The following is a 23,613-nucleotide window of genomic DNA, read 5'->3' as shown; positions in this document are numbered from 1 at the left end:
CATTGACTCAAAGCTAGTTTTTCACCAAGAACTAGCAGCCCCAAAACACCGGTAGTTGTTAATATGATGTAAAGTTGCACCTTAATTCGTAGCGCATATACTATTGTTAGTCATCAATTAATATTTGTTATATTTATACAATTTTTTCACGTTTACTTTACACCATTAAGGACCTAGTCCACGTCAATAGATTAGGTACGTGTACACTGAGGATAGCGAAAATTTGAAGATTGCCTGAAATACTTGAGCCTTAAGTCGATACGAGAGAAAACTGGAACTGTTCCATGGGATATCGGTGCTAATTTTAAAGTGATATAGACATGTATGCACGTGCCTTACCTGAGCGCGCGCGCTTGTGTGACTATCACCGTCTGTTCTATAGGTCTAGTGTACACCACACCAGTCAAATTATAGCAATATAGTTTTACTGATTTTCAGCCAAACCGTGCGTGTCAACGATTTCTTTCTTATTTCCTTGGATTTTCTGTTAATGTTTGATTCTTGTGAGGAAACGATCGGGAGACTCCTGCCAGTGTCTCTGGAGCCAGAATGAAGGAGAATATTAAATCCTGGCGGCAGTGATGTATAAGTGGAAATATTTGTTTACGTGTTTGGTGCTGTGGAAATGACTGATGTTTATCGTCTGTTTGGTTCAACAGTGGCTCTTTGCTGAATTAGTTTTAGCCCTACTGGATAATTGTGTCCGATTTTTTATTGTATCTGTGTGGATTATGACTTCCTAATCACTTCCAGTGTTAAAATTTTGAACATCAAATTGTAGGTGACAAGATAGTGATCAATTTGTAAAATACATATTCTATGAGTACAAATCGATGAAAAAGATGAAAATAATTTGATGATACCGGCACAGCAGATTAGTTAATGCAAGAAATAGTGTTTCAGTTCACCGGTAAAACCATTAGATATATTGTAATGTTGATATAATATATCACCAATGTTAATATCAATATAGTACACGGACTGGTTTGTATATATAATATTGATAATTATATTACAATGTCTAGGGAGACGACGGTAATCTTGTTTCTGAAGGCTCATCTTTCAATCTATCGATCAATATAGAGATAAGCCCTACCACTGCCATCGTTCACAAATCTATCGATAAATATAGCTGGATCTTTATAGGGAATCCCACCACCGCCATCCGTTATCAATCAATCGATAAATATAGCTGGATCTTTAGAGGGAATCCCACCACTGCCATCCGTTATCAATCAATTGATAAATATAGCTGGATCTTTAGAGGAAATCCCACCACCGCCATCCGTTATCAATCAATCGATAAATATAGCTGGATCTTTAGAGGAAATCCCACCACCGCCATCCGTTATCAATCAATCGATAAATATAGCTGGATCTTTAGAGGAAATCCCACCACCGCCATCCGTTATCAATCAATCGATAAATATAGCTTGATCTTTAGAGGGAACCCCATCGCAACTACCCGTCATCAATATATCGATAAATATAGCTTGATCTTTAGAGGGAACCCCATCGCAACTACCCGTCATCAATATATCGATAAATATAGCTGGATCTTTAGAGGGAATCCCACCGCCGCCACCCGTCATCAATATATCGATAAATATAGCTGGATCTTTAGAGGGAATCCCACCGCAACTACCCGTCATAAATATATCGATAAATATAGCTGGATCTTTAGAGGGAATCCCACCGCAACTACCCGTCATCAATATATCGATAAATATAGCTGGATCTTTAGAGGGAATCCCACCGCAACTACCCGTCATCAATATATCGATAAATATAGCTGGATCTTAAGAGGGAATCCCACCGCCGCTACCCGTCATCAATATATCGATAAATATAGCTGGATCTTTAGAGGGAATCCCACCGCCGCCACCCGTCATCAATATATCGATAAATATAGCCTAATTTCTTGAGGGAAATCCCACCAGCGCCACCCATCATAAATCTATCGATAAATAAAGCTAGATCTCTAGAGGGAAGTCTTACCACCGCCACCCTTCATCAGGACGCCTGTATACAGATAACGAGAGTGACGTTTGATGAGAATATGATGTACATGCTCTGCTGTGCCGGTAACACGTACACGTTCCATCTCCGGCATCCGCTTACTAACGAAAACTATGTACGTATGGACCATCGGGGTGAGACGCGAGGCCAAAGCAGGCGATGAAAGGTAGAAATTAAATCATCAAAGGATGACACAGTAAATACGTGAAGGAGTTGGCTTTGTGTCAGCCTCGTCGTTAAGGATTCTTGCTACTTATCCTGTGATTCTAAGGAAATAAACTTCACTAGTGATATGGTCTGTATACTATAGAGGTTGTGAAAACTGGATTCGTTTAGTCTTGGTTTTAATGGAAACATCATGTTTTCTAGGTGAAAACACTATCTGTGCGAGTACTCGTTGTGCTTTTGCGGTTCCTGTCTTGAAATAAATTCCACGTGTGATCTTGTGTTTTGTGGTACACCTTTTAACCGAGAATTAAAACACCAATGATTGGATTAGAGTGCTGAGTAAAAGTGGTGATCTCGTCTCTACACTTTAAATATAAAGTGTGTCTAAAGCAAAGGTTTATTATATATTCTATCAATAACAAATAAGTGGGCCGTATTAATATCTAATCACGTGGCCGCAGTGTGTTTACAGTTCTTATATATGCCATGCAATAGAAAATATTCTTTGAATTGGAATACAACCAAAACAGTAATTGTCTTATCACCGGCTCTCAAAGGAAACAACGTCAGTGCATATCATTTTTAAATAGGTAGCGTCATTTAGTGTTAGATATATAGGATAAATTCATAGGGAGATTTTCAGATCTGTACCATAGAAGTGACATGACCTAGCTCGCCCCATCCGGTTTTAGCATGTGGAGATCTGACATTGGTTTAGTTGTAAATATGACTGCCGTTGCCTATAGCTTTATGACCCTTAATGCGGCGAAAAAGGAAAGAGAGAATTACGACAGACGCCGGGCTGAATCGGATTACTACGACCGTCTTTTTAACCTGTCACGAGATTACCAACCGGATGTGAGCGCGGAGCCATCTTTGTCGTTACCAAGACCCGGATCCAAACGCCGTTCAAAGAAAAGACCGTCATCTAAGAACAAGGTAAGCTACAAACTATTTCACAGTCGACGCTGATATACAATGAATCTTGATCCACGAAATGTTTTTACAGTATAAAACACTAGTTTTAAATGTACTTCCGGTTGCATGTCAACACTTTGTTTAACAGTAGTTTCATACTTGTAGCAAGGTTCATGGAAATACTTGAAATAAAGTATTACTAGGAGGTGGATTTACGTGTTTGTTCCAAACTATGCCACCTATTTGGAAAATATTCAAAATTATAACAAGGGGGTGTAACTCAACCTAAATCGGATAGTATGATGCCATGGAAACGACATTTCAAGAAAGAGAGTTCCACCTGGACGAAATTATTGTAAGAGGATAATATGACGCCTTAAATGTCTGACTACATTAGCCATATGGCAGAGTATTGTTGAATGTACTATTTATGATTACTAGGTTACTGATTGGTAAGCACATTATGTATATGTGGAGAACCTGATCGCGGTCAAATGGTTGTTGTTATTAGAACGCCCTTTTTAATTTAAGAATTAATCGTCAATATGAAGACCAAACCTTATATTTACATCCCTGTTTTGGTTTAAGAATAAAGCTGGTTACTATGGTGACTGCGTTTACCAGGCTAAATAGTCTTTATGTAAATACAATGACATGAAATTACAAGGGTTTTAACACTCTTATTGAGTGGAGATATTACCTAACAGATGTAAGTTTATGCATGATGACTGTAAAGCATTAATTAACGTTATTGTTTGAATTAAAAGCGTAAATATAAAAATAAAATTATCTATAAGTTATTTTTAGAAATTTGTAATTGGATAAAGACCTCATTCCGGGCTACAGACAATTACCGTTGAATTAAGGTACGAATTTTTTCTAATTGTGTTTGAAAGGAAGACTGTTTCTGACTGAAGACATTAATACGTGAGGGTTAAGACAGGTTATGAGCTCTCTATGACAGGAATCAGGAAGTTAATACCAAGACAAGTCGGTGTTGCCAAGAACGCGCTAACCAGACCACAACATCAGCTGTATCAAGAGTAGGGTTGTCACGATTGTATATTCCTTGGTGTAAATCTCCAAATATATAACTATGTAAACAATAATAATCTGCTAGGGCAAAAGGGCTCTGAACCCGCTCACTAGAGCTTAACTGACAGGGCAGAAGGGCTCTGACCCCGCTCACTAGAGCTTATCTGGTAGGACGGAAGGGTTCTGAACCCGCTCACTAGGGCTTAACTGGCGGGGCAGAAGGGCTTTGAACCCACTCATTAGCTGAACTGCTCTGACCCCGCTCAGTAGAGCTTAACTGACAGGACAGTAGGTTTCTGAACCCGCTCCCTATAGCTAAACTGAAAGGGCAGAAGGGATCTGACCCCACTCCCTAGCTTAACTGGCAGGGAAGAAGGCCCAAAAACCGCTCCCTGACTTAATTGGCTCAAACTTATTCATAGGAAAGCAACACACTAAAGGAAAACCGAATCTTTAGCTAACTTTCCCTTATCTTAGTTATGATTTCCTTCAACTACTCATTTATTGGAATTGCGTAAGTTTATAGATAGTGACGACATTGGACTGAAAATATGCAGTCTGTTCAATTATGGTACTGGTAGCAAATCGATATTAAAAAGTCATCTGTATATATCTAGTATATCCTGACAATCGATATTACCTAGTCGTATAAAACACGGTGACTTTTTGCTGAGAACTAAGCAGGAGAAACTACCATTTCTTACCTAGTATACAAACTACTCACATAGACCGCATGGCCTTTTGTACAAAGGCGAACGTTCACCTCAAGGCTAACGGTGAAACAGCGATAATATAGATCCTAAATTTAGTCGCCTTTGAGGATCATGTAAAGAGGATGGCACTTACAATTAGTAAGGAATAACCTCTGGTTAACATCCGAAGATGATAACAATGCCTTCTAAATATGTAACAAAACATTATTGCCTTCAACATTAATTCGTAGCTTATTAGTTGATTATTGATATTACTAGTGCGTAAACAACTGACATGTTTTTCGTGGTTTTTGCTCTGTTATCATGAAGTTATTGCGATAGTAATAGTTTTAAGCAAAACTCACTACCTTTGCTTTTTAGCAAAGACATTTCATATTTGATATATCAATAAAAGAAAACACATAGATAGAGCGCCAAAGTATATGGTGGTATTAAAGGGAGATTTTATGTATACAGGAATGAACCATTGTCTTCCTAAATTCGTCAACTGCAAAAACCGATGTAAACATACATTGACCCCATTATATGAATTAATTAGAGTTGTTTAGCTAATTGGAGTAATCAATGTAATAACAACTTGCTGATGCAGGGTGCACGCTAGTCGTATCAATTAGTTTGATGAACTTCTTTGTTTTTTCAAATACCCTTTTTATATTTTGTTTTTGATTATCTTGAAATGTAAGGTTGCCCCAGACAATATTAGCATTGTGGTTCAATTGGTGTTTATAGCGTTATCTGGAAGGGTGTTTTAAAAAACCAACAGTGTCTTAAAGTGCAGTTTGCTACGCCACGGCGAGACTGCCAATCAGGGTGTATACTTCTCCTGATGTACTGTAAATGTTTGAGTAAAGTTTATACGGGTTTTTCAATCGATAGTCGACAGCCTAATTGCAGCATATCCGAAAACCGTTTCCATGCAATAACTCAGAATGCTCATTTACATGCTACTCAGTATAGTGTGGGATCTTAGCAGACCATTTCAAGATTCAGGATTTTTAAGTACACACCTGGCACAATTATATGTGTAACAAGAGGTGGAATAATTGTTCGTGATGTATGAAACATGGAAAGATTGAAAGTTACAAATTGCTTCACGATACAAATTTTTCTTAATCACCTTAATCAATAAATTATTATTTTATTTCGTCATAACAATTTACTGTTAAAGTTTTATGTGGCAAAACTGAGGGAAAACTTTGGCATGTTAATTTTTCTTCATTAATCTATTGAAAACCATAAGGTTTGATGAATTAAGCCGTGAAAATCATTTAAATGCCTTCAGATGCCTTATAAACGTTAGTTACAACAAAGAAATTATGTACGGTATATTGTTGTTCTTTATGCCTTATGTATGTTTAGATGGAAACTTTCCTGCATAAATCACTTAACAATTACACTGTGAAAAAGTGACATGAAATTGTTGACCATAATTTGGCTGCATAGTCTGACCGTAGGTAAACATTTCGCTTCACTGTAGATGTACATATAATGATTGCTAAAAATGATTTTGTGCTCTTATTTGTGTTTGTAAAATTAAAACCAATGCATTGAAAGTACTGTAATTTTCAAAATGTTAGTAACTTTTGGTAATGAATAACATATTAAAAGTTTCTCGTGATTGGTGAGTATAAAAAAGACGGCACATATAACTTTAAAAAAAAATTATACTAGATAATTTGAATACGTATTATCTCATAGAAAACACAAATGTACAACCAGTATAATGTCCACCTGTTCCAACATACTTACGAACATTATAGATATCGAAACGATACTACAAATCTTTTACATAATGTCCGTCTATCAAATTATATCCAGTCCATAAAGAACCATTATTATTTCCTGTGTGATTGTAATTGTATTCAAGTGAGACTCGATGATGTGAATGACAAATGAAGCATATGGCTGGATCTACTATCAAACTGTGATAAAGGCCGCCCACGCACGAATAAGTACGTTATGATATAGCATTAACTCCCCTGACGTAGCATATTGTGTAGCCGGCAGCCAGCTGTTATGTCGTCTGCCATAAAAACGCCATTTTGGATAGTATATTTAAAGAAGAAAACACTTCTCATTTAATTACATTTATTATACCAATCATTTAAATGTGATCACTTCGATCTTAGTTGCATTTTTTTTCATTTATTAAATGGTAAAACAACAGTTGAAACTTTCATCCTTGATATATAGCCTCGGTCTCAGAATTTCGCTTCGTTTTCATATTTCCTCGTCTGCTTGTTGGCGACATTGATTTATTTTTTACCCTTATCTTCACTTTCCACTAATGATATCCTATGTGATTGTCATTTACATCAGGAATGCATTTAATTATCAGCGAATACCAAACAGATTTGTCTCCCCCAGTGTATAACTATGGTTTGACATACATAACAAGCTAGATGATATAACATATGATGGAGTCGTTCCTATTCATCATAAGTTCAGACTGTGTTAACACTTACCATATCAACTGTATTAGCTAACTGCGATTTCATTGCACGCGTTTGAAAATATCTTGACAAGACCATTTGAAGGCCTAAAGCTGAATATGCTCCGACTGAATTTGGTGACTACGAAATGAACCACTGGCTAGCATTGATGGACAAATATAGTCCCCATGTGATAAGTGGACGTCTATGTTACCCTAAGTATCACTTACTGTCATGACACAGTCCTCATCGGCATGTGTCTTTTATCTGTATGACGAGCTATCAGCTTCATTTACATACTTATAAAATATATATAATAGATTGGTAAGGGAACTTTGGCTTGGTTTATAAGACTTAATATCAGCAAGTGTCATTTAAAGTCTTCCTTGCAATGAGTGTTTGTGCTTTTGGAGGCTGCAGTATATTCTTGTTGTGTCTTTTTGTAATGGAGGGACTATTTTTTTCTTTTCATATACCACTGAAGCATGCTGCGGAAGACACAAAAACACATCTCAAACTAGTAAATTTTAAGGATGCTGACTGTCGGCTATCTTGTTGATCGTTCTTTTACACTATGATACAAGGGAGTTAGAACATTAATAATTAAAGGCAGTAAGGCATGATTTATTATGTCATACCAGGGCTTTTAAATTTTACGGAATGTGTTTTAATTTACTAGCAGTTAAGGAATGTTTCTTAATTTCCTATTTTTTTCCTTTACTTTTGTGAGCGTTTTATTGCAAATTTTAAGTTAATTAATTCCTTTGAGTTAAGGAACGTCGATGAAACTTGGTCCACTACTCGCATTTTATAATTAACATGTATACACAGGCATATTTCTTCACGTAAATTTTTTTCACTTGAAATTCACGTAAAATTCACTTTTTTACCTCGATTCACGTGAAATGTTCATGTGAAATTCACGTGAAGAAATACTGCCTGTGTAGTGTAATCACATTGTCATGAACATGTGAATATGTTCGTTCCAGAGGACTTGCATATCGCAACACACGTAATGTAGTGTAAATATCATATACTAAAATACCTTCATTCCTTACATATATATATTAAACATGTGCCATTTGCTATCGCTACATATCTGTTGTAGACATACCGTCATTGCATGACAATGTTATTTCGTGACTGTCATCCCCTGCATCTGTCCCTCTCAATTAAAGCACAAGAGAAACATACCCTTTGTGTTTCGGTTTTTGTAGTATCTGCAACATCTGCATTTCATAGGCCAAGGCAACAAAATGCACTTTGTGTTTTGGTTTTTTAGGCCAAGGTAACAAAAGATATGTTTAAAGCACTAAAGAAACATACTCTTTATGTTTCGGTTTTTGTAGTGTCTGACATATCTGTATTTCATAGGCCAAGGTAACAAAAGATGTGTTTTAGCCGATGTGCTAAGAGCTGCACGTTTTATATTATATATCGGCATATATTCTGTAAAACATATTTCCTGATTTATAGGTTCACAAATTAAAAGTGTTTTGGTTTTTGTAGTGTCTGCCACATTATGTATTTTAAAGGCCAAGTTAACAAAACATATGTTTCAGGTGATACATTACTAACATCAAGTACTTTATAATTGAATAATTATGTAGTGCATTTTTTTTTTAATTTCTAGGTCCACAAATTGATATATCTGCTCACTATGGCAATTGCATTATTATCAGATGATATAAACATTCAAGATGAATTCATACATGTGATTTGGTATGTGAAAAAAAGAAATCTTTTCTCGTTCATTTAAGTATTGCACTGCTTTCAGTTGTGGCACTTATGAGCGGATAAACGCCAGCTGGGCAACTGCAAATTTGATGAAGCGCACTAGAGATGTCACAAAGGTATTGACATCTAAAATAAGCGGATTTCCCCATAAACGGTTGGAAATAATTTGTATCCTACAGATATGTGTAACATGTAACTCTCTCTTAAATTTCTTTTGATCATAATTTGTAAATGCTGCGTTGTTATTTAATTAGCATTGTGGTAGTGCTATAAGCAAAATAATAAAATTATACATATTTATTGATTCACTTGCCATCAGCTCGCTCCAAAGAATTTGAATACATGTTGCTTACGATAGAGAAACTTTTTCATTTGGTACCATTGCTATTTCAAGATACCACGAGTATATCGTATTTTGTAAAAAATAAAATGTAATGTAGAGAATTTTTATATGTCACCATCAAACGCTAATGAAAAAGTGAAGGAAGTATCTTTAAATAGTATGTAACTTACTATTAGTATTATCATTAGTCTAACGAAACTGTTGCTTGATACAGATTATAAGACGAGATAGTACAAACATTTCTTTTCTCAACACTTTGATGGTATTATGAAGGTCTAATTAGCTATATCAGATGTATTGTCGTGAATGGTACATCTCGTTAGAATTTATATCACAAAGAATCACTCAGTTGTACATGTAATGTATTGGTGTTTTATTTACTACGAGGGCGGCATATAAATACATAATGCTATTTCCGGAACCTCGGCGAATGACCTTCCTGACTCCGTACATTAGATTTATCGTTACAAGTTGCATGTCCGCCCATATACACGCCAGTATATATTACATTAGCCTTCCGAATGTCTACTCTATTCGTATACTCTCTGACCTTTATATAGGAATGCGCTCAGTTTGAGAGAAATGTCATTTCCGGATTCTTTGGTGTATTGCTTTTTTCATGTGATAGGTATTGTTAGCGTTAGTTCTGTATTAATTGGAAAGTCCGTTATCATAATGCTAAACTGATAGAACGTCTGGGTTCGGGTGGAGAAGAGTATGTGACTAGAATTGTGGTATTTGTCTTTCTGTTTAGTATAAGGTTTGTCTTCACATTTATATATACCATGATACAAAAATGCGTTGACATTCCTAATATTTAGTATTATATCAAACGCTGAAAGAAGATTGCCATGTGACCTGAATATATTTTAGTGGGTTGAATGTGAATATGCTAACTCATTCGATATGTCTGGGGTTCTGGTATCATTTAGAATGCTTTATATTTGTGATTCTCAACTACTCCAGTTGCATTCAGTTGGCAATTATGGGAGAATGAATGCCAACTACACAGCGACAAATTTATTGAAGCGCGATAGCACTTCATGTCCAATTTGGCGCTGTCCAAGTTTACATGTAAATATGGAAATATGTATGTGATTTAAAGTGTTATATAGGCTACTAACTGGTGTAATGATGCTTATTAGGAACTAAAAAGTTATGTTTGTTAAAGCTATTTTTCCTTACATCAAACAATATAAACCTTGAATGACATACTTCACTAATGTTGATATTAACTGCAATGATTTAATTGGGCTTGCAAATGATTATAAATATGGAATGTTCTGGTAAGCGCGTCAGCAAATGTGTATAATTATATGTGTTTCTAAACTATTTACTCTAACAGATCTACAGCTATTCCATTCATGCTCCAGGATAAGATCTGATCTATTTGATGTTAACGATGCTACCATCCTATAATTGATACCAGGTGTCCATGAAATATTTCAAAGCTTAACGATGTTTACCGCGTGGAATGTAAAGTTTGACGTCTAATCTCAGAACGTGTTAGTGAACGCGAGTCACATGACGTAGGCTGCGTTGACGTATTTAACTTGATTGATTATCGAAAAATGTTATGTCTGTCTTTTTAATGCTCTGCAAGGGTAGGGCGTTGGCAGTTCTGCCTGTCGTTACGGGATGAAGCGTTGGAAAGTAGCCGATTTGATATCATCTGGATAGATTTACGCTACTCCATTCTGTTTTAATGTAATCTGGTATATGAACCATATATTGATATATCTTTCACATTGCTTTATCTTTTTTCGCAAAATATCTATCAATTATTCTTTCGAAAAAATTAAATTCTTCCTTTCCAGTTTAGTTGACCTCATGGTTAAACCTGTTGGTTATCTGTATATTGTTTATGGCAGTCGTGTCACTATATGTATATTGCAAAATAGATAAAACAAATAAATGAAAAAAACTGTGCTACCCCTGTCCATGACAATTTGTATATACTTAGTAGTAGGACTAATTAAAGCACTATGTGCCCTAACCGTGGGAAACCTTTTACCGGTTATAGTTGTGAAAATCGTTCAAAAAGCATGCAACACTTTATAAACATAAAAAACACAACATAATATAGACACTTTAAAATTCCTGTTGTTTTTTTTCAATGTTCTCTGTATGATTTTATGAACAGATGTCAAAGTCACTTCACCATTACATATATCACTGTTAAAACGTTAAATGAGACGATAAAGCACTGCCTGGCGTCTTGGTGTAACGCTACCTATTCCATACACTGTACTGAAGATTTAAATGTCATGATTTTTAGCAGTACTACCAATACCACAATTGATTGAGTTTTTACACGGATTTGTAAAGCTAAACTCAGTGCCAATTTTCAAAACGTTTTAATGTTTGATGGTGAATAGCATATTGAATGTTCTTGATTCTTCGGTATAAATATTACGGCACATATAACTTAAGATATACTATTAAAGTATATCACATTGATTGATTGACACATATTTTTTTGCCATTAGGAGCAATGGGGTTGGACACAAGTTATGTGACTTATATCAAACCCCATCCTATAAAAAATATTACTCTATAGTTGCTGATTTTCGCGGGGTTTTAATTTCGCTAAATTTCCGAATTAATCCATTTCGCGGAATTTAATACTTCGCGAAGTAAGTAAAAATCGTGGGTTCACGTATTGTAGCCTCTCATAAGAAACTTTCGAAGGCTATAAGATAATTCGCAGAAATAAAACCCCCGCTGATAAGTTCAAACAGAAAATCGCGAAGTTATACATTCACGAAAATGAAAAACTATACAGTACATGACGAAAAGCAGCACTTACGTCTGGGTATTTTCTTTGAACAGTTACTATCGGAGTCGATGCACCTGTATATTTCTTTGTTTCCTTTGATATACATTTTGTATCAGGAAAATAGATACTTCCGAGCTCACTGCATCAGTATATTTCTTTCACCGAAATCTGTTACACAATTTTACCACATATTTTTACGGGTCATTGAATAAAATGATACTACGGATAGTTCGCATGTCTAAATATTTATCAATATTGATATTGCATTGGGTAAGAGCCAAGTAAATGAATGCGTAGTTGTCGTTTGTGACCAGTGTTTCCCCTTACCCACTAATTATACCGATCGTTTGGTGTTAGTCGGTGTACCTGTTATTGTGCCAAGAAACCAACCAATATGCTCGCGTAGAGATACCCTACGTATGCACGTACATCTCGCGTTCATATTTCTACCTCCACCTACAACTACCACAGGTTTTACTCAAAGACATGTAATGTCAGCTTCAGATACTATCACAGGAACGGGCGTATCAAAGTGCCACATAGTTTCTTTTTAGTTGTATCCATCTTATTTTTGGAATGCATAGTGACTTTCCCATCCATTTGTACGAGATACAAACATCTAAATCGATATAGAAGAGTAGTGTAATCGTTTCCAAATCTGTCAGGATACTACAGTTGTTTTAGTGACTAATGTCGAACGTTACTTTGTTATATGTGTTTACTGTTGTGTATGGTAATCATTTCATTAAAGGGGCCGCGGTGGCCGAGTGGTTAAGATGTCTCGTCATATTACCACAAGCCCTCCACCTCTGGGTCGTGAATTTGAATCCCATGTGGGTCAGTTGCCAGGTACTGACCGCTGGTCGGTAGTTTTCCTCTGGGATTTCGATTTTCCTCCACAATCAAACCTGGCACGTCCTTGCATGACTCTGGCTGTTAATAAACTAAACAAACAAATAAAAAAAAACGATTCATGAAATCATATTGACAACAGGATCATTTTAGTGTGTGCAATGTTTCAAAGGCTGCATAGATCCGAAGTACCCAGAGATAAATGTAGCATACCAAGCTATGATCATTACCTGGTAACAAACATCCGTTGTTTTGAACATGTAATTCACAGTTAAAAAGCAAATAAGAGGTTGTGACAGCTTGTCAAAGTTTTTGATGTGCACAAAAAAATCTGCATTATAAACAGACCCACAACAATGGAAATTTGCTTCACATAATTTTCATTATCTAAACATTTTTGTGCATTGATGTAACAAGAGGCAACGTTCTGGCTTCTTACAAAATATAAGAACAATCGAACAATTTGACTGTTGTTTTGTCTTCAGAAATCTATTTAAAATTATGATACCGGGCGCTTGCAGTAACATATAATTTGTAACTATTGAAATTTTAAAAACGTTTAGTGCTGAATAATATATAAAATAATGCTTATACTTATTTGTCAATATGACAATTACGGCACATATAACATATGGATATCTTCTGCAAACCCTGAAGACTTATGAGACTTCTATTGTCATATTGTGACTTAAACCATTTTTATGATATCAGTATAAGTATTAATTGCTAGTGTTTACTAAGGACACAGAACGTTACGTCGTAACACTTAGACACACAAGTGTCAGTAAGCATTGGGGCCTACTGTCGCACTTAAATGACGATGTACAAAGCGGACCATGTGGTAAATATTGTAGGTAATTACTAATTAATCATTTATGAAGCGTCTACAGAACGAAGTAAGCATGGGTATAGTGCTTTTAAAAGCGGCCAGATTTATTGATATAAAATCGTCCCATCCAACGTTTAAAACAAAAATGAAATAACATTATAATCTAATAAATATAACCCAATTCAGGAGAGTAATATTGAACTATGTCTCCCAAATCAACAATCAGTCAAAACCTGTCAAAGGGACCACCCCTATATCAAGATAATTTTATAGAAGATAACTTGTTGGGGACACAGTTATAACAGAATTCGACATTTGTGTAAAAGCCAATTATATCTTAAAATAACATTTTCTTTTTGTCCCGCAGATATTCTTTAATTGACCAGACTTTTGAGTTATAGACCTTGACCGAGTATCACATCATATTTATCTATTATACACTATATTTAATCGATTTATTGCCTATAGAAGTATTAATATAGAATTAAATCATGTGGTTTGACTATGGTTATTTCAAGATTATAACACAACTTACATAAAATGTAATCTCATCAATGGTTTTAGTGGGGGTGACACCAGTGAAGCTGGGGACGCTTTATCTTAAGGAACATATGGGGTTATAAGGCACGGTTATAACGAACCTCTGGGGACCAACAAAATCACTTCGTTATAAGCACAATTCGTTATACACATATTGCAGACATCTCCTTGGGACGATGATGGGGAATGAAAATGTCTACGTTATAACAATGAATTCGTTATAAGCGTGTTATACTGTATTTTTTTTCAAACCTTCCGTGTATATTTCTCAATAAATGAGTTAACTGGTCTATTATGTTCGTTAATAGTTGTTTGTTTTCTGTTATACCTTCACAAGAGGAAAGAATGTCTCGAAAGAATTGATACACTTTTTCGTTAATGTCGAAATTTCCCTTATGATAATATGAATGTATGAACATGGATAAAGTGCCAAAAATAAGAATATATTTTGGTGGCGACTTCAAAGTGATTCTAGCCATGACGGGTTTACTGTCATGCATGTGACCGAGTGAGGCGTGTTTGCTCTGTGTCTGCTGGCATGCTTCAGTTAGATAACACTATGAAGAAGGGTAACATTTCAACTATTACATAAAAACCACAAAATGAACATACTGTACGACTGTCTCCCAAAACACGCACACACTTCACACACGCAAAACAACGCATCTACGGGGGCAATTCGTCAATGAACTTTACTGCTAATAGGACGTTAATCTATTAACCAACCAAATAAAGCTTTTGACTTCCTCATGTATTTATAACTGATATCGGCCATTTTTCAATTGACTTATCGACATGGCCAACTCGATATATAATTGCACCATTCCCTAGAGGACTGTATATAAATTGACCATACGCATAAATGCTGAACAAATCGTTAAAATACATTAGCTGTGTTATCCCTTTTTGTCCTAACGATAGTTTTACTGTTATATGTGTTAAATATTTCACATGTTCGAGGATGGGGAGTTCAGGAGACAAACAATAGATCCAGACAGACCTATAGACCCGACACAAAATGACTGGCTGCCATGTTGGTTCCCAGAAATATGATGGCATGTCCGCACATAAGCAATTATATGCATAGCATTTGAGAGAATTGTCCGGGTTCTGGAACCAAGCCTGGAAGAGTCGGGACTCCTCGGGACTATCATATGGTCAGTACCATTTGTTTGCTGGGCGGTTAAGGACACTATATGTCCCTCGTGCAGAACCACTTATGTATGGAAATCGTGCAATCATTCCAAAATAATTGTTATAGATTCGTATTTATCGAGTTTTCGTTACCTAGTAACGATTTGATGCGTTAGCAAACCGAAGTTATGTTTCAATCAGGATTTTCATTCTTTGAGTAATTCGTCATGATAGATGACTTCTGAAACACATGACGGATGACGATGCTGAAAGACGGCAAATGCTTGACATGTTTTGTCATTGGCTTAGAACACATGTCATTTATAGGAATATTTACGTATAAGTGAGAAACACCAGGAATTCCTTAGAACTTGTGTGTTCGGTGTATATACATTTTACATTCTATGCGACAATACTTGTTGGATAATGAAACGGTTTGTTAGGTCCATGAGAGTTACGCCGTTACGTATCAGTTGTGCGATTCTATTAACAACGTAACGAACAACACAACAAAGGGAACCGAATAACATGAACGTCAGTCATACATCAGTCGTGGCTCTCCACGGGACCATTGGATCACGTGATGTGAGGAACAAAATGGAAGCAAGTAATATCCAGGATTTTCCGCGTCTATTGTGTCCCGTGGTTACCGACTGACAACTATATATATAGGGTCGTCAGAAAAGGTTTCGTTGATGTACTATAACACAGTTTGATACAAGCGTGTGCGAGATCCGACAAAAATGTCTCTGTTAGTCATACACGATTAACATACAAGCATATCATGTGGACCGCCGTACCGATCATATTCACTAACATGCACGACGAACGCAAATATTGAAAGGAGTTCATTTACAACCTGATACCCAAACAAAAGGAAAACATAAATGTGCTATTGATTACGTGCTCATGTACATATAATAATGTGCAAACTTTTATGCAATCTCTGATATTTCGTGACCTCGTTTTTTACAACACGTGTTCGTTTGCCATTATCCGCGGATTTTTCTCGCTGCATAGTAACCGTAACCATAAGATACATACATATAATTGTCTTGTAATAACAGTATTTACTATAAGGAGCATAACAATGCGAGTTTTATGATTCGATGTTTGAATGGCATTTTGTCAGGATATAAGCGACGGAAAGACCATGCGTCATGCTCACGTTTCACGAGTAATAGTTGGTTTCAAGGAATTCTGCAACTAAGTGAGGCAATTTTTTGAAACTTTAAGCCTCACCAATGAACAGCACTTTGTTTGAATATCTCAGCGGAATATCTGATTTTCTTTACACGCAGAGGAAAATTTTGGGTACAAAATCCAACACATGTTGAATCACTGATTCAAATAGGCAACTACTTGGGTTTAGACTCTCTGGAATGTTAAACAAAGAGGATTAATCAACTGTTGGATTAATTAGGCTTTTCCAAACGTCAATCAAGTAAAGTAAATTTGGAACTGTTATGCGGCATATACTACAAAAGGATTCGGTTATTTAGGAAAAAGGATATTCTTGATATCTGCAACGGATATTTACAAATGAACCGTACTCTTGCAATGGTCGAAGGTCAAAGACCAGTGTATATGATCGATTGATTGTAGTTTTAAGTGAAAAAAAACAATACTGGGTTCAATAATTAAGGGAAAAAATAACAATTGTGAATTTCTGCCGGTTTATACAGAGGATTATACAGCCGTCAATGCAGATTCAAAGTTCTCGAACATTTGTGGTTTAACAAACACACTTTCTTCGTCAATTCAATGAATGTCAAACTAGCTATCAACAAAGCATTACATCATTATAACAATCTTTCCATTAATCTACTTTTTACGCTGAGATATATCAATGTGGTGTGATACCACTTTGTGAAAATACCACAAGAGGATTAGTGCAAGTGTTCAGAGGTTCTACTTTCCCCTACAGTGGAGGACTTAAGTCAACTGCGAATACCCTGAGGAATTTAAATCGGTTTAAAAATTGAAATATAGAAAAAGCAACACTTAAAAATCGAAAGAAAAGCGTCATAGTGTCTGGAATGTATCACGTTTAATTTTTGGAATGCTCCCTCTGGACATTCATTTCCGATGATGGTGCGTTTGGCCACTGTATTACAGACTTCTGTTCAAGCCTAGATTCACGCTAAATAATGTCTTATCAGAAAAAATATTGAACTAAATCTCAACACGCGGTGCGAGATATTTTACGGGTTTATCTACATTCCTAGATAATGTTATGAGAGTGAAACTAGAATATACTAAATGAACTCTAACCTTGTACCTAATGGTCTAAATTTAGAACAAACACCTACAACTCTAACAAGTGTTTGGGGTTTTTTTTTGAAGAAAGATAATAGGAAAAGTGGAATTAAATAATTAAGACAACTTTTTTTTCATGTTTCAAAACAAAACAACAAAACACAGTCAACAATAAACGTCTTAGTGATACAGATGCGATAATCATCGGTTGATGTCAACCCTGGCCTTAAATCAAACGTTTGTAAAAACAAACAAAAAGTTTTTATCCTCCTCATAGACGAGATGAAATCTGTGGAAGCAGTTCCTTGTCATGGTTATACCGTGTATTCACTGTGATCTAAGAGATGTACACATCACACCAGCCCAATCTGCGAGGCGTTTAAGGAATTCCGGTATTGACTTATGCCTTTGGAACAATATAACGCAACGTCAAATCTATAATTTATCTGCCATCCGAAAACAGTTAAAAACATGTATGGAATGGAAAATCTTACAAACTTTCCGCATGGAATGGGACTTGAACCTCCCCCAACCTGCAATGCGGCCTTGTTCAGGAAATCCACGCTGAGGAAGAGGACCCTCCAACGAGTGGACACAATGGCTCACCTTAGACCATTCCCACAGGTAAGGTTTATATCACACGGCGACCTAAAGGTATGTTAAATTTACCAGGATAGCTTCATATGCCGAGTGGTATGTCTCACTCTACATATATATATATACGTGAAAGTGTGATATCTGTTTGATACAACCTTGACCTTGACGTGTAATCGCACGAGTGCCACAGATGAACGACGTCATTACTAATTATTATAAAATCTACAGTAGATATACCACGTGACTTAAGCCGACACTGGTGCCTCTTATCAAATCATTTCTCTCACTTATCCATGTTTTCATACAAAACCTAATTCGATATTATACCTTTGGATACTCTAATAACTTCATGAAGTTAACGGTGGTATGCGCTATTTTTTTCTTTCACTGGGATAGGTGCCTTGTGATTGCTAGGTAAACCAATTGTACGCGTTATGACGTCATCTTTTTACGTTGCATAGTCAAGTTGTTAATATTTCGCCACCACGTTAGCTTAATTACAAATGTAGTATGGACAGTGCAATGAAAAACTTAGGCACAGGTAAATAAAACCAAACTTAAAATAGCCAAATAAATGTATAAAGGCCACCAAAGGGACTAACACAAATTGTTTCAAAGACAAGTTGTCATGATACACAAGGCAAATTGTGTTGGAATTAATAATTTGACTCTCTAGAAAAGTGATCTTATTCAGCAGATGGTCTTTATACAGGGGTTATGCGGAGATAGGTTAGACTTTATATCTTAAAAATAAATATTTTGTATGTGGTGGCCAGCGGTACCCCAGCCTTACAACATGTTGATACCCCAAAGATACACAGATATATGCAGAAGACGAATCACGTGTAGACAGTTGCATTCAAAATACCATTTATGAAGAAAAAACTTGTTACTTGTGGCATACAAAGTCTGAAAACATCGGATGTAAAATAAATAATACTATTTGTAGGTTTTAATACCTTCATATTTGCCTAAATAATAAATTAGACGATAACTTCATTTGCTATTACTCCATAGGTTCAAATATTAAATTACGAAGATAAATGTTTAAAATATTATTTTTTGTGATTCTTTATTTGTTTATGGAGAATTACATACAGTCTGCAGGCTGCTAGATGCTCTATTCAACATGAAACAAACATAAAATATTAAATGTGTTTAACCCATGCCTCTGCGCAGTTCAAAGACACATTTGCATATACATAATGTATTGATATAATTTTGTTCGCAGTATTATTCCGGTTTTGGAATATTGATGTTATCGACATGAAGTCTCTCTATATTGGCCTTGCGTGTGCGGAGACGCAACACAAAGCTACTTTTGTGATTTTGGATTTGTCGAGGGATGAGGTTATCTTCTGAAGCTCGCTCCTCACTCTTCCACACGTTATAAAAGGGACGTTGTCTCCGGTAAATAGAATAATTGACCGTGAAAAGTCTAGTAATGGTAACTACATAACTCCTGCATGTTTAACATGTTCGGGGTATTAATAGTGATTTACGATAGAGCTCGTGGCATATCAAATTATAGAACTCTTTTGATAAATTCCATATCACATAGTCACTCATGTTAGATCCTCTATTTATTATTTTGAGCTGGTATCATTGGAAAGTCTGAACATCATTTATTATTTAACTAACATCATCGGAAAGTCTTAACGTTCTTTATGATTTAAACTGGTATCATTGGAAAGTCTGAACATCCTTATTTTAACTGGTATCATTGGAAAGTCTGAACATCCTTATTTTAACTGGTATCATTGGAAAGTCTGAACAACCTTATTTTAACTGGTATCATTGGAAAGTATGAACATCCTTATTTTAACTGGTATCATTGGAAAGTATGAACATCCTTATTTTAACTGGTATCATTGGAAAGTCTGAACATCCTTATTTTAACTGATATCATTGGAAAGTCTGAACATCCTTATTTTAACTGATATCATTGGAAAGTCTGAACATCCTTATTTTAACTGGTATCATTGGAAAGTCTGAACATCCTTATTTTAACTGGTATCATTGGAAAGGATGAACAACCTTATTTTAACTGGTATCATTGGAAAGTCTGAACATCCTTATTTTAACTGATATCATTGGAAAGTCTGAACATCCTTATTTTAACTGGTATCATTGGAAAGTCTGAACATCCTTATTTTAACTGGTATCATTGGAAAGTCTGAACATCCTTATTTTAACTGGTATCATTGGAAAGTCTGAACATCCTTATTTTAACTGGTATCATTGGAAAGTCTGAACATCCTTATTTTAACTGATATCATTGGAAAGTCTGAACATCCTTATTTTAACTGGTATCATTGGAAAGTCTGAACATCCTTATTTTAACTGATATCATTGGAAAGTATGAACAACCTTATTTTAACTGGTATCATTGGAAAGTCTGAACATCCTTATTTTAACTGGTATCATTGGAAAGTCTGAACATCCTTATTTTAACTGGTATCATTGGAAAGTATGAACAACCCTTATTTTAACTGATATCATTGGAAAGTCTGAACATCCTTATTTTAACTGATATCATTGGAAAGTCTGAACATCCTTATTTTAACTGATATCATTGGAAAGTCTGAACAACCTTATTTTAACTGTATCATTGGAAAGTATGAACATCCTTATTTTAACTGGTATCATTAGAAAGTCTGAACATCCTTATTTTAACTGGTATCATTAGAAAGTCTGAACATCCTTATTTTAACTGGTATCATTGGAAAGTCTGAACATCCTTATTTTAACTGATATCATTGGAAAGTCTGAACATCCTTATTTTAACTGGTATCATTGGAAAGTCTGAACATCCTTATTTTAACTGATATCATTGGAAAGTCTGAACATCCTTATTTTAACTGATATCATTGAAAGTATGAACATCCTTATTTTAACTGGTATCATTGAAAGTCTGAACATCCTTATTTTAACTGATATCATTGGAAAGTCTGAACATCCTTATTTTAACTGATATCATTGAAAGTCTGAACATCCTTATTTTAACTGGTATCATTAGAAAGTCTGAACATCCTTATTTTAACTGATATCATTGGAAAGTCTGAACATCCTTATTTTAACTGGTATCATTAGAAAGTCTGAACATCCTTATTTTAACTGATATCATAGAAATTGAAATCCTTATTTTAAGGTATCATTGGAAAGTCTGAACATCCTTATTTTAACTGATATCATTGGAAAGTCTGAACATCCTTATTTTAACTGATATCATTGAAAGTTGAACATCCTTATTTTAACTGATATCATTAGAAAGTCTGAACATCCTTATTTTAACTGATATCATTGGAAAGTCTGAACATCCTTATTTTAACTGATATCATTAGAAAGTCTGAACATCCTTATTTTAACTGGTATCATTGGAAAGTCTGAACATCCTTATTTTAACTGGTATCATTGGAAAGTCTGAACATCCTTATTTTAACTGAATCATAAAGTCTGAACATCCTTATTTTAACTGATATCATTGAAAAGTCTGAACATCCTTATTTTAACTGGTATCATTAGAAAGTCTGAACATCCTTATTTTAACTGATATCATTAGAAAGTCTGAACATCCTTATTTTAACTGATATCATTGGAAAGTCTGAACATCCTTATTTTAACTGGTATCATTGGAAAGTCTGAACATCCTTATTTTAACTGGTATCATTAGAAAGTCTGAACATCCTTATTTAACTGATATCATTAGAAAGTCTGAACATCCTTATTTTAACTGATATCATTGAAAGTCTGAACATCCTTATTTTAACTGATATCATTAGAAAGTCTGAACATCCTTATTTTAACTGTATCATTGAAGTTGAACATCCTTATTTTAACTGAATCATTGGAAAGTCTGAACATCCTTATTTTAACTGGTATCATTGGAAAGTCTGAACATCCTTATTTTAACTGGTATCATTGGAAAGTCTGAACATCCTTATTTTAACTGGTATCATTGGAAAGTATGAACAACCTTATTTTAACTGGTATCATTGGAAAGTATGAACAACCTTATTTTAACTGGTATCATTGGAAAGTCTGAACAACCTTATTTTAACTGGTATCATTGGAAAGTATGAACATCCTTATTTTAACTGGTATCATTGGAAAGTCTGAACATCCTTATTTTAACTGGTATCATTAGAAAGTCTGAACATCCTTATTTTAACTGATATCATTGGAAAGTCTGAACAATCCTTATTTTAACTGATATCATTGGAAAGTATGAACATCCTTATTTTAACTGGTATCATTAGAAAGTCTGAACATCCTTATTTTAACTGGTATCATTGGAAAGTCTGAACATCCTTATTTTAACTGATATCATTAGAAAGTCTGAACATCCTTATTTTAACTGATATCATTGGAAAGTCTGAACAACCTTATTTTAACTGATATCATTGGAAAGTCTGAACATCCTTATTTTAACTGATATCATTAGAAAGTCTGAACATCCTTATTTTAACTGGTATCATTGGAAAGTCTGAACATCCTTATTTTAACTGGTATCATTAGAAAGTCTGAACATCCTTATTTTAACTGGTATCATTAGAAAGTCTGAACATCCTTATTTTAACTGGTATCATTAGAAAGTCTGAACATCCTTATTTTAACTGATATCATTAGAAAGTCTGAACATCCTTATTTTAACTGATATCATTGGAAAGTCTGAACATCCTTATTTTAACTGATATCATTGGAAAGTATGAACAACCTTATTTTAACTGATATCATTGGAAAGTCTGAACATCCTTATTTTAACTGGTATCATTGGAAAGTCTGAACATCCTTATTTTAACTGATATCATTAGAAAGTCTGAACATCCTTATTTTAACTGATATCATTGGAAAGGATGAACAACCTTATTTTAACTGATATCATTGGAAAGTCTGAACATCCTTATTTTAACTGATATCATTGGAAAGTATGAACATCCTTATTTTAACTGGTATCATTGGAAAGTATGAACATCCTTATTTTAACTGGTATCATTAGAAAGTCTGAACATCCTTATTTTAACTGATATCATTAGAAAGTCTGAACATCCTTATTTTAACTGGTATCATTAGAAAGTCTGAACATCCTTATTTTAACTGATATCATTGGAAAGTATGAACATCCTTATTTTAACTGGTATCATTGGAAAGTCTGAACATCCTTATTTTAACTGATATCATTAGAAAGTCTGAACATCCTTATTTTAACTGGTATCATTAGAAAGTCTGAACATCCTTATTTTAACTGATATCATTAG

At 34.9% G+C, this 23,613-nt stretch overlaps 1 protein-coding gene across 6 annotated transcripts in view; it reads left to right on the top strand.

Annotated features, from left to right (window-relative positions):
- Nucleotides 1-307: 307 nt before the first annotated feature.
- The window catches only part of LOC138310251 (cys-loop ligand-gated ion channel-like), a 138,320-nt gene continuing 115,014 nt past the window's right edge, over nt 308-23,613 (top strand). For 3 of the 6 annotated variants that reach the window (XR_011206383.1, XM_069251373.1, XM_069251379.1), the window contains exon 1: nt 309-3,126. Coding sequence is in view for 5 of the 6 variants with exons in the window: in XM_069251373.1 (XP_069107474.1) it covers nt 2,881-3,126 (246 nt within the window). In the remaining variant the exon portion in view is untranslated. Of the gene's footprint in view, nt 3,127-18,212; nt 18,383-23,613 lie in introns of those variants that run through there. The other 3 variants (XM_069251374.1, XM_069251375.1, XM_069251377.1) reach the window with 3 other exon arrangements.

The sequence above is a fragment of the Argopecten irradians genome, chromosome 16 (assembly GCF_041381155.1).
Source record: "Argopecten irradians isolate NY chromosome 16, Ai_NY, whole genome shotgun sequence".
NCBI classification, from domain to species: domain Eukaryota; kingdom Metazoa; phylum Mollusca; class Bivalvia; order Pectinida; family Pectinidae; genus Argopecten; species Argopecten irradians.
This window is presented reverse-complemented; position numbering and strand designations above follow the sequence as displayed.